Raw genomic sequence first — 12,420 nt, 5'->3', positions numbered from 1 at the left:
TGCTCGGCTAATTTTTTCTATATAGATTAGTTGGCCAATTAATTTCTTTCTAGAGACCGGGTCTCACTCTTGCTCAGGCTGGTTTTGAACTCCTGACCTTGAGCGATACTCCCACCTCAGCCTCCCAGAGTGCTAGGATTATAGGCCACCGCGCCCGGCCTCCTGGTACTTTTCTTAAGATTCTCATTATAAATTTAAAAATGAAGACATGCCAGAACAAGGTCACCAAAATCATGACATTTTAAATGTTTTCATTGAACGAATTACCCTTTTAATACACAAAATTTACTGAAAGTAATATATATAGTCATGCACTGTATAATGACATTTCTGTCAACAACAGACCACATACACAACGGTGGTCTCAAAAAATAACAGAGCTGATAAATTCCTATTGCCTAATGACACTGTAACCACCACACTGTCGTAGCACAATGCATGACTCGTGTTTGTGTTGATGTTGGTGTAAACATCTGTGCTGCTAGCCATATAAAAGTATAGCAATACAATCATGTACAGTACATAAAACCTGATAATCATAATAAATGACTATATTACTGGTTTAATTACTATACCCTTATCATTATTTTAAAGTGTACTCTTTCTACTTAGTAAAAAAAAGTTAAGGCTAGGTGCGGTGGCTCGTGCCTGTAATCCTAGCACTCTGGGAGGCGGAGGTGTGGGTGGATCGCTCAAGGTCAGGAGTTCAAAACCAGCCTGAGTAAGAGCGAGACCCCCGTCTCTACTAAAAAATAGAAAGAAATTAATTGGCCAACTAAAAATATATAGAAAAAATTAGCTGGGCATGGTGACACATGCCTGTAGTCCCAGCTACTCAGGAGGCTGAGGCAGGAGGATCGCTTGAGCCCAAGAGTTTGAGGTTGCTGTGAGCTAGGCTGATGCCACGGCACTCTAGCCCGGGCAACAGAGTGAGACTCTGTCTCAAAAAAAAAAAAAAATTAAGTTTATAAAGTAAAAAGGTTATAGTAAGCTAAGGTTAATGTATTAAAGAAAGAAAAATATTTGTTATAAATTTAGTGTAGCCTAAGTGTACATTGTCTATAAAGTCTACAGCAGTGCCAATAATGTCCAGGATTTCCAGTTACTCACCACTCACTTCCTGAGTCACCCAGAGCGACTTCCAATCCTGTAAGCTCCATTCATAGTAAGTGCCCTGCATAGGTGTACCATTTACTATATTTTACACTGTATTTTTGCTGCACTTTTTCTATGTTTAGATACACAAATACTATGTGTTATAGCTGCCTACCGTATTTAGTACAGCAACATGCTGTGCAGCTCTGCAGCCTAGAAGCAACAGGCATCCCGTAGAGCTTAGGGACATAAAGACATAAAGTGAGAGCAAGCCATGCAGATACCTGAGGGGACCAGTATTTCAGGCAGAGGAACAGCCAGTGAAACACAAAAACCATGATGCCTTTGCACAAATTAGGAAAGGTGAGCCAGGCTAGACACTCCAGGTTTGTGTAAGCACACTCCATGATCGCACAACGACAAAATCACCTAACAATGCCTTTCTCAGAAGCATATCCCAATCATTAAGTTACACACCACTGTAATTGGGCTATTCACAAATAATCACAGGATTAATAAAGTGCGTTAATTCCTGGTGAACTAAAAAGTCTATGAGACCCAGTAATGGGACAAAGTGCAAAAGTTCTATAATGAAAATCTCTCGATCTCTTTACTGTATTTCAATGACTGTAAATGACATCTCATCTGGAAATGATCTTAAAATTTTTTTATTTAAAGCACTTCTTGAGTAGAAGGCTCAGGTCCAATTGCTCCCTCTCACCCTTCCTTGGCAGACTCCAATCTCTACTCACTTATTCCTTTGAAAATATTTCTGAGTGCTCTCTGTGTGCCAAGAACTGCTCTGGACATTGAAAATGTATGTCAAAAGAAAAAAAAAGACAAAACTCCCTAGACTCAAGGAGTATGCTTCTACTAGAGACAGACAACATACAGTAAACATAATAAATAAATATATAGTGTGTTCGAAAATTGTGTGAAAAAGATAGAATGTGGCAGAGGGAACTAGAAGTGCCAGTGGAGGGCAGCAACATGCACTTTAGATGAGACAATTAGGATAGACCTCACTGCAAAAGTGACTTTGAGCAAAGACATAAAGTGAGAGCAAGCCATACAGATACCTGGAGGGACCAGTATTTCAGGCAGAGGAACAGCCAGTGAAACACCAACACCATGATGCCTTCGCACAAATTAGGAAAGGTGTCCCATCATCAGCCCCAAATATTATTCACTACATTAGTTAATCCAAGTGGGGACTTTTAATTATCATCTTAATATATAGAAGGCAACTCAAAAATTCCATATCCATTCCTGACATGGTAAAAAATATTAAGAAATAGATATCAATGGCTATTTTCTTAGACATGGTTTATTAGGGAAACACTAGATGCCCAAAGACATTATGGCTGGGTGTGTGTGAGGGCGCTTCCAGAAGAGATTAGCATGAGAATCAGTATGCTAAGTGAAGATCGTCACCTCCACCAATGCAGAGGAGCATCACTCACCTGAATAGGAAAAAAAAAATGTGAAAGAAGAGTGAATTTGCTTCCTGTTTGACCAGGACATCTGTCTTCTCCTGCCCTTAGACACCAGTGTTCTGGTTCTTGGGACTTCAGATTTAGACTGGGACTTACACAATTGGCTTAAGTTGTGGTTCTCCAGCTAGAGGACGGCAGGTCTTGGGACCTCTGGCTTCCATAAATCACATGAGCCAATTCCTGTAATAAATACATACATACAAGCCGGGCATGGTGGCGCATGCCTGTAGTCCCAGCTACTTGGGAGGCTGAGGCAGAAGGATCGCTGGAGCCCAGGAGTTTGAGGTTGCTGTGAGCCAGGCTGACGCCACGGCACTCACTCTAGCCTGGACAACAAAGCGAGACTCTGTCTCAAAAAAAAAAAAAAATATAAATACATACATACAAACATACATATCCCATTGGTTCCGTTTCTCTGGCAAACCCTAACACACCTCAGCTGTTCAAGTCTCCCCTAATTGAGGCTCCAGTCATTATATAGTTAAAACAAACCATTCCCACTATTCCCTGTAGAAATCCACGAGTATACTTGGTTATCAACCTGTGCTGCCCCCACCCCCAAAAGGGCCTTCTATGGGCGGGTGCATTTAGTTCCACCAACAAGAGAGGGCGCTCTTGAACTAACAAACCTGGGAAAAGCGCCCAAACTCCTGCCTCATTTGCAATTCCCGAAACTGGAAAATAAAATATTTCAAAATAGACAGAAAATGACTACTTCTGGAGTACATCTAGAGTTAGAAAGGAGAGGAAAATTACATATATAGTATTACAAAAAGAAAATTAAAAATGAAAATCGTATTTTTAAAAAAGCTAATCTTTTCATGAACACTAAAACTCAACACCCCAACCTAACTTAAATAACCTTAAACAGTCATTCGGTAACATGAAAAAAATAGTATGAATCAGAAAAACTACCCAGAACAGAAATAGACAAGGAACAAAAAGATTAAGAAAAAAGTTTGTCAGATCAGGAGGTATTGAAGAAAAAAAAAAGTCACCTCAGGGGGGAAACAAAGGACTAAAATATAAGATGTCCAAAGGGGAAGAGATTTTACTTGAAATATAATAAGTGATATTGGGGAAAGGCACTAAAGCATCCCAGAAAATAAAAGTAAAATCAAGAAGGCAGTGAGAGGGCCAGGAGGCCGCGGCGGACACAGGCGGAGGCCCACACACGCCGCAGGCCCTGAGGAGACTGGGGCGCTGCAGCAGGCACGACTCACAGCTGCGCACAAGCACACTTTCTGGAAGTCAGCTCGGTCTGCACATCCAAAGGGTCTTCCGTGAACCTAGGAAAAGGCAGGTGGCGCGGTCAACTCTGAGGTGCATCTTAGAAAATCGATTAGAGGCTGAAAGAAAAAATCCTCTAGGCATGAGGCAAAAGGGACCTGAGAAAAGGTACAAGTATATAGGTAACTACTGGAACAAAAACGTTACTAAACAATGAAAGTAGTTTAACAAGTTGAGAGTCTTAGTGTTTTTAAGCACTTCCTTGCTTTCTGCAAAGCTCCGAGTCCTCAGCGGCAAAAGGGCTGGAGAGCGCCCGCGGGTGGGTATCGAACCGCTCTGACTACACAGAGAAGTTGTTGAAATGCGATCGAAGGAACCGCTGAGCTAAGGCCAGCCCGGGGGCGGCTCCGGGGTTATATCGCCTTGACTGGTGAGCAAGACGCGCGTCACGAGGCGCGAGCCAGGGCGTGCCTGTCCCGGAGCGACTCGGCGCCCCAGGCCGGCCGGCCGCGTCCCCGGCAGACGACTGCGGAGCGCCCGTCTGCGGACACGGCGGTGACACGGACTCGGGCGTCCCCTCCCCGCGGCGAGCTCTTCTGCAGTTGCGTCCTGGCTGATTCTCTCCTACTCAGCGGGCACCGGGTCCACAGCGGGCCGTCCCCTCCAGGTCACTCTGTGATCAAATCCACTTTCACAGCTAGTGCCTGGCTCAGAGGAATGGAAGGTGCAAATTGTATTTCAGACCTTGCTTATATTGGAGCTTTGCTGCTAACCCAGATAAACCTCTCCCAAGTGGTATATAATTCTAACGTTACTTCTTCTGTGCCATCTAAAAAAATTATTACCATTGTAAACACCACACGAACATCTATTCCTTTTATGTACACTGTAAACAGCTAATCTTTCTCTCCCCCAAATTCCTACTTTTCTCCAGTTAACCACTATTAATATTTCAGGGTGTGTCCTTCCAATCCTTTTCCTCAATCCCTATATGTAACTACATAAACAATAGAGTTTTAATGATTTTTTTGCGGGGGGGGGGTGCTAGGAATCCAGTTTGGGGGTAATCTGTTTACTTAACAGTATGTCTTGGACCTCCTTCCTGTCAGCACATATAGATCTAATTCACATAGATTGTAAGGGCTGCATTACATTCAAGTATAAATGTACTAGCTTTAAGTTTCGCTATCATAAACAAAGCTGCAGTTAACATCCTTGTTCATGTATGTATACATACACAAATATGTTTTAGGATAGATGTTTATGAGTAGATTTGCTGGATTAAATAAACTGCACGTTTAAATTTTTGGAGGGAGTCATGGGTATGCAGGAGACCCTGAGGTGCCTGCAGTCACCTGAAACCTGAAACCATAAGGATCATCTTTTGTTCCCTGAGTATTTTAAAGGGCACTTCCACCAGAATGTAAATGTAAATCCATGGCATGTGGGACCTTGACGCCTTGTCCCAGAAGATGCTCTCAGTGCCAGTGGCATGCTGACCTCCTAAACACTCACTGGATAAACAAACACACGTAGGGGAGTCACAGGGATATTCCTCAACTAGAATGCAGAAGTTCCATGGGTTTTGGAAAAACCGCAAACATAAAGGAAGTTTCTCTTCCAGAGACTTCTGAGTTATGTGGGGTTGCTCTAGCCTCCTGAATTTCCTGCCCATCTCCTTCCTCCCCTTTCCCAAGCCACCACCTTGAGCATCTACCAACACCCATGACTTTGACAGGTCCCTTGGAAACTCACATCATTTGCCAGTCTCAAGAGAGTTTAAATAACCTGGAATTCAGAATGGCTTTTTAACAGAGGTGAATAGAGGTACGAGGTAAGAGGTACAAAGAGGGAGAGAAATCACTTGAAGCTAAATTGAATCAGATGGTTTCCTAAAGAACGAATATTGAATCACAGAAGGAACTCACCTCACTGACACCTTCCTCTGCCTGCCTTGAAAGGGGTAACAAAAAGTCCCACTTAACTAGGATAGACTCTTACCCAGGGACCTGGAGTATACATAATCCTGCCAAGAAAATCCCATTAATTTGCCCCCAATTGGCCAACAAATACTTACTATATCTAAAACTTGAAGCCAGGCCTTGAGTAAATGGATGAAGACACAGACAGTCACATAGTGTTCCCAGTGGCAAGATTCAGCATCAGAAATGAATTAGGTAAAAGGCATGCTGACAGTAAGGGAATTTTGTACAAAAGCCCAAAGGTAAGTGGGTGGTGCTTTGTGGGATCCACAGTGATTCTGATGCTACAGTGCTGATAATATTGTCTTGATCTAGGTGTGTTTGATTTGTGAAAATTTATCTCACTATATACTTATTATTTGTGTAAATATTTTAAATTACTGCTTCAAAAGAATCTTAGAAAATCCAAAGAGAATATAAATTACTAGAAATAATGGAAGAATTTACCAAGATGGCTGAAAGTAAAGTTAATATACAATCAAGTACATTTCTATAAACCAACAACAAACAACTAGAAGAGAGGATGTGAAGAAGGAAAGATGGTGCATATTTGCCCTTCTTGTGATTAGGATTTACTAAAGAATTAAGAGAGCATGAAACTGATGAAGAAAAGACAAAGTAAGCAGTGGAATAGAACCAAGAGCCACAACAGAGCCATAGATGTATGGAACTTTGGTATATGATAGAGGTAACATATAAGATTGGTGGGAAAAGATCCACAACTATTTGAAAAATGAAGTTGGGAAAAATATGGAAAGAAGGAAAATTATATCCCTAACTCACTCTTTTACAGAAATATAAAATTCTTAAATGAGTCAATAATAAGGCTTTAAATTACTAGAAAATATAGGTGAATGTCTTATAGACTTTGGAGTGGAAAAGGATTTTTTAAACAAGACACAAAAAGCACAAACTCAGAAAAGATTGATAAATTTGACCATATTAAAATTAATGACTTTTATCAAAAACTTCTTAAATGAATATTAAACCTCAAAGTGTCCCGATCCAAGCCAGAAAAAAGTGTGAGATAGGTTCGTTTATTTTAATTTCACAAAAATTTATAAAAAATTTAGTAAATGTATACACAAAAATTAACAGAATTAAGAGAGACAGTAATAAAAACAAATGAGGTTCTTTGAAATTTTTAATGAGGTCTCCATATTTCTGGCAAGATTGATCAAGAAAAAATGCAAACACACATTGAAAAAGCAGAAAAAATCACCTTATAGAACTGGGTTAAGTACAATAAGGGAATACTAAATAGAGACCACTGTTCTTATCCACTGGGATGGGGGTGCCATTTCTTATATCTTAAGAGATGTAAACTATACTACAGTGTGTTAAGGGCTCCTGTCTCCTATTGTACACATCTGTGCAGCAAAATCTCTCTTGAAATGCATATAACATATTTCAAGTAAATACATTCATTAGTTCATTTATTCAAAAATCACATTTGGCTTTCTGTGCCAGCCTCCATCTCAATGCCTGGCACAGAGACAAAAAGGATTTCGGAGGACAAAAATCAAAGGACTGGAGAGGAGGGAAGCAGCTAATGACAAGGTCAGGAGAGAAGCAGCTATTTGAGACTGAGCAGGGACCTTCCATCTGGTGTCACGAAAAAGATGGCAGTGATGTGAGGCTTGATGGAATTAATTAACAGGCCTCACAGTCCAAGACAGGCACCTACATGCCTTCAGTCACTTGCCTGCTTTCTTGGTTTGCTAGTTGGATTGGAAAACTTTGAAGGAAACTTGAGGGGATACTGGGATGCTCTATGCAAATCCTTTCTTCTGTGGCAATGCAGCCAGCTCACAACTGCCTTCCAAACTGGATATTGCCTTTAGCTTCAGGAAACTGCCTTAATTATGATCAGGGGGCAGCAGGCCAAGGACTGGCTGATAGGGGAGCACAAAGGCTGGGCCCTTTACCTTGTTTGGGACAACTATGAGGTGCCATCCTAATTCCAGCGCTCCCTCTTGAAACACTGAGGCCCCAGTTGCAACAATGTCCTGAGTCACCTGATCCTGTCTTTCTCAACTCGCTACAGGTGTGTTTTCTAAGAGCACTCCCCAGTGAACCAGCACTCCACCTTCTCTCTCAGTATGTTTCCAGGGAACCTAATGTGGGATAAAAATGTAAAGGTCCTTTTTAGCATTCTCCCTTAGAGCCCAAGCAAATTGTTCTTTACTTTTTTAGAGGTCATGAATCCCTCTGACAATATGATGAAAGCTAAGGACCCTCTTCTTAAAAAAAATACACTTAATGTAAAAGTTTACGTACTGTTTTAGAGGTTGTCCACCCCCGACAACCCCGCCTCCTCTTTACTGCGCAGCCCAAACTTTACCACCCATGAAAACCTCACGCAGCTCTTTGTACATAATCACAAGATTAGCCACCATTTACTGAGCGCTTCCTCTCTAAGACCGTCTGCTAAGTGCTTTATCTTCAGAGTGCCTTTGATCATGACAGAACACGGCAGGGTCGTTGCTAACGTCTTCCTTTCGGAGGTTTAACGGCTTGCCCAAGGTAACACGGCTAATAATTAGCAGATACTGGATCAAAACCCCAATTTGTTTGTAAAGCTTGTGCTTTGAATAAATGACCAAAAAAAGAGAGAAGATCCTTGAAGGTCACCTAATGGTTAAGTGTCAAGAGTTGGGATTTAAACTCAGGTCTAACCCCAGATCTGGTGCTCTTCACGTTTAACGTGTCGTGTCGCCCTTGAGAAGGAAAGACGTTCATTTTGTCCCATCTCAGTCCTAAGCAGTCCCTTTGTTATCTGCGTTTGTTTCTGCAACGATTAACAAAAGACTTTTGTTAGGCCTAGAGGTGCAGAACTAGAGCAGAGGTCCGCCCACAGAGGGGCGGCACGTTGCTCGCCGTACAACGCGGCGGCGCCACGCATGCCCACCCATGGAGGGGCGGTACGTTTAGACTTTCGTACAACATGGCGGCGCTCTCCACACGGTGCCGTTTCTGACGCAACTTCCTGTCCTGCGCAGTCATACTTAACCTTTGAACTCGCAAGTGCTTTCTTTTTCCTCTTCCGGGGTCGCTGTCTGCAGGTATGGGAGCTACTTTTTTCCCCTCATCTTTAGTCTCTTTACAATCGGTCGCCATCCGAGGTGTTGCAGGAGCCGAGAGCTGTTAGAACAGTCCTTTGAGCTAGCGTAGGGGTAAGAGGAGCAAGAGGGAGGCTGGTGGTGATCAGGTTCCCTTCTTTTAGCTTCGGAAACGCCTAGATCCTGGCTGCTCCTCCGAAGTCGTAAGTAGTCGGAGCTCACCATCCCGGGCTTTGCCGCCTTCGAAATGCAGCAGATTTGGAGACAGCAATGACTTGTGGTTTGGCTGGTTGAGACTAGAAAATCCCCGAACGTTTTCACATTTTACGCCTCCGTTTTAACACCGCGCGGGTAGATGTCCTCAGGCTTTGGGAGTGCGTGGGGCCGGCAGGTTCGGGTGGTGGTTTCGCTGTTGGCTTCTGTTTCCAAGGCCCGCAGCAAGGAAGAGAAAAATGCGTTTGGGGGGAGTTTTCCATCTTGGTTTTGGAGATGGCAGATGGGATAGTGGCTTCCCAGGTCAGTCGAACCGGCCTTAACGTGTCTGTTTTGATGTCTGATCGTTCTTATTGTAATGTTGGGAGCTCGAGACAACAAAAGCAGGCTGTTTTAAGTAACAAATGCTGTCAGGAAACATTGTTATGGAATGAAGTGGTTATAAGGTTTAGAATGGAAGATTAGATTGGCTCAGGTCTTGGTTACGTTTTCTGTTACTTTAGGTAGTTCTCTTAAAAACGAAGTTGCTTCCCAGTAACGCAATTGTAAAAAAAAAAAAAAAAGGCGAAAAAACAAAGTCGCTTATGTGCATCTCTATATAATCGAGTATTGTTTCTGTTTGATAAGTGGGGGAAAAACTTTGTTTCAAATTTTTTCAAAGACTTTGTTTCAATAACAAAGTATTAAAAGGTACTTCCTTTGACTCACATGCTGCTTTGGGGCAAGAAAACCCTGATCATCTATGTGCCAGGCACTGTGTTGGGTTAGGTAGCTTATGTCACTTAATCCTAACGACAGCTGCATAAACCAGTCAAAAAACCCCATGTTAAAGATAAGGAAGCTTTTGTGCTGTGTTTCACTTCATAGCTCACTTCTTGGGCTTTCTTTAAAGCAGTGTTTATCCATATTTTCTAGTGGTGGCACTTAATTTGGACACCACTCCAGAAATATCAGACCGAGTAAAGAGTCTGGTAATTAATTTTAAGGCAAGGCCACACTTGGTTACTATCAAGGAAACTAACATTCATTGCCTTTTATTATCAGGCACTTGTAAACATTAGTAGAGTTAAGATGTGGAATGCTTTAAGACACCTTAATGTAAGGGGTGTTGTATATAAAAATGTGTATGTGGATGACGTAGGAATTACATGATGCTGTTTTATTTTGAGGTTTGGATTATTTTTACAATGGAAAAAATTGATTTTATTCCATTCTTAATTTAGGTACTCAAAATGGTCCAACGTTTGACATATCGCCGTAGGCTTTCCTACAACACAGCCTCTAACAAAACTAGGCTGTAAGTATTTCTAAAATTTAAAATACTTATTGACATTTATTCATTCACTCACTCAAAATGCTGACCTGTTGCCTGTTATATTACTTCCTAGGTCCCGAACCCCTGGTAATAGAATTGTTTACCTTTATACCAAGAAGGTTGGGAAAGCACCAAAATCTGCATGTGGTGTGTGCCCAGGTAGACTTCGAGGGGTAAGTGTTCCTTTTGCTGTGAACAGTGTAACATGCTCGAACTTTTGAGCATTAATCCCTTGATACAGGAATGAGTCACCACTAAGAAGGTTGAGAATTACTAAACATCCATAATCCAGATCTGTCAAGAACATAGACTTCCTTTTAAATCTGAGAAATGCAATGAAATACCTTTCACAACCTAGTTTAACATTTGCACTCATCACCTATCAAAATCTACAAAATTCTCTGTTTCTGTTAAAGCATCACAAAATAAACTTGTTTTCCTTATGCAGGTTCGTGCTGTGAGACCTAAAGTTCTTATGAGGTTGTCTAAAACAAAAAAACATGTCAGTAGGGCCTATGGTGGTTCCATGTGTGCTAAATGTGTTCGTGACAGGTAAGGAAAATGCTTAAATGGGCTTTCTTAAGCAAATATGTGTATGTGTGTCTGTTATGCTGCATACTAATCATTATTAGAAGATTGGTGAAAAAATAACTCATTTTAAACCAAAGTTGCACATTATAGAATTTTTCCTTAACTACAAATAATTGATGCTGTACAAATCAATAGATAGTATTACGATTAGTACAGTCGGAATTTGGGGGCATCTTCATGGCTAGGTATGGAATTTATAAGGAACTTGGTTTTGTTGTGGGAGTGGGTTCTCAGCGCATTGCCTCTTCTGTGTTGTTTTTTACTGGAGGTCTTAGAAAATGTTAAAATATTCTAAGGCAAATCCAAATAATACCCTTATGTCCTGGATCCTCATAAAGAAATTAAAATAAAGCTATCTTAAGTGGCAGAGTGGCTTATGGGCATGATTTTATAGTTTATTGTGACTCGGAAGAAGAGGGCAGGTACTACTATTGGCATGAAATTGAAGCGTTATCCCACTTTAAATGTCAGTGCAGGAAGAGTAGGCTGAAAGGGTTCATCTGTATAATTTCAGCTTTTAAATTTTAATATGTACTTAAGAATTTCATGCATTTCCCTGGATTCTCCAATTGCTTTGCTTAATTCTTTCATGATACTTTTCCTGCCCTGTGTTAAATAAAGAAAAAGAAGCTCATTTTTTAAAAGCTATTCATTTTATTTCCGTTCTAGGATCAAGCGTGCTTTCCTTATCGAGGAGCAGAAAATCGTTGTGAAGGTGTTGAAGGCACAAGCACAGAGCCAGAAAGCTAAATAAGAAAATGAACCTTTTTTGAGAAATAAAAATTAAAAGGCTTGTTCTGTGGGGGTTTTTTTTCCTCTTGTAATTTGTTAGTATGCAGGTTTGGTTTCTTTGGTATTTGGGGACCCAATGGTTTGTTGTTGATTACTTTATGCTGATTGTTAAAGTAGTTTGATGGTAGCTCTAGCCACTGTTTTGGAGCATAAATGCCTTCCCCTTTGTAGGCTGTGGTGAAGGGGTGTTTGAGAAAACTGGCCCTTTTATCTGAACCTTTCTTTAATACTGCTTTGACCTTTTATCAAAGTATCTCATTTACATCATCAAGTTTCATAGGACAGAAACCTTGGTCTTTAAGTTTCTCAGAACCTTTTCATACGATCTTTTCTTTTAGGTTGTGCTCACATACACTCTATTCTTTTAGATTTCTTTAGTTCAAAAATGGGTCTCTTGGAAAGATCAGAACTTATTTAAATGATTAGCGACTATAAAAGCTTAGGTCAAGGGTGTAGTGAAATTCAAATTTTGATTTATATTGGATTTATAATCCAGGCCAGAACCATATTAAAATATGGACCTTATTATATTTTCAGATGTAATAATGTTTCTGACAACTCTTTTTTTTTTTTTTGGCGATAGAGTCTCCCTTTGTTGCTTGGGCTCGAGTGCTGTGGCTTCAGCTCACAGCAACCTCAAACTC

The 12,420-nt window shown here is 41.0% G+C and overlaps 1 protein-coding gene across 2 annotated transcripts; it reads left to right on the top strand.

Moving 5' to 3' along the window:
• The first annotated feature begins 8,750 nt into the window (after positions 1 to 8,750).
• On the top strand, positions 8,751 to 11,786 carry RPL34 (ribosomal protein L34). Of its 2 annotated transcripts, none has more exons than XM_012766240.3 (5): positions 8,751 to 8,868; positions 10,302 to 10,375; positions 10,467 to 10,566; positions 10,842 to 10,945; positions 11,654 to 11,786. In XM_012766240.3, exons 2-5 carry the CDS (start codon positions 10,311 to 10,313, stop codon positions 11,736 to 11,738), a joined length of 354 nt encoding a protein of 117 aa, XP_012621694.1. In that variant the 5' UTR covers positions 8,751 to 8,868; positions 10,302 to 10,310; the 3' UTR covers positions 11,739 to 11,786. The 2 variants fall into 2 exon arrangements, with proteins under 2 accessions (XP_012621694.1, XP_012621695.1); XM_012766241.3 differs by lacking the exon at positions 8,751 to 8,868 and adding an exon at positions 8,878 to 9,068.
• Positions 11,787 to 12,420: the final 634 nt, after the last annotated feature.

Source organism: Microcebus murinus, chromosome 27, assembly GCF_040939455.1.
Source record: "Microcebus murinus isolate Inina chromosome 27, M.murinus_Inina_mat1.0, whole genome shotgun sequence".
NCBI classification, from domain to species: Eukaryota; Metazoa; Chordata; class Mammalia; order Primates; family Cheirogaleidae; genus Microcebus; species Microcebus murinus.
This window is presented reverse-complemented; position numbering and strand designations above follow the sequence as displayed.

What these genes read in the sequence shown, in the direction of transcription:
- RPL34 (XM_012766240.3), top strand. Translation starts at nt 10,311, where the DNA reads ATGGTCCAACGTTTGACATATCGCCGTAGGCTTTCCTACAACACAGCC. An exon ending in GCCCAGGTAGACTTCGAGGG is followed by an intron (nt 10,567 to 10,841) that starts GTAAGTGTTCCT and finishes TTCCTTATGCAG; the next exon opens with GTTCGTGCTGTGAGACCTAA. An exon ending in GCTAAATGTGTTCGTGACAG is followed by an intron (nt 10,946 to 11,653) that starts GTAAGGAAAATG and finishes TTTCCGTTCTAG; the next exon opens with GATCAAGCGTGCTTTCCTTA.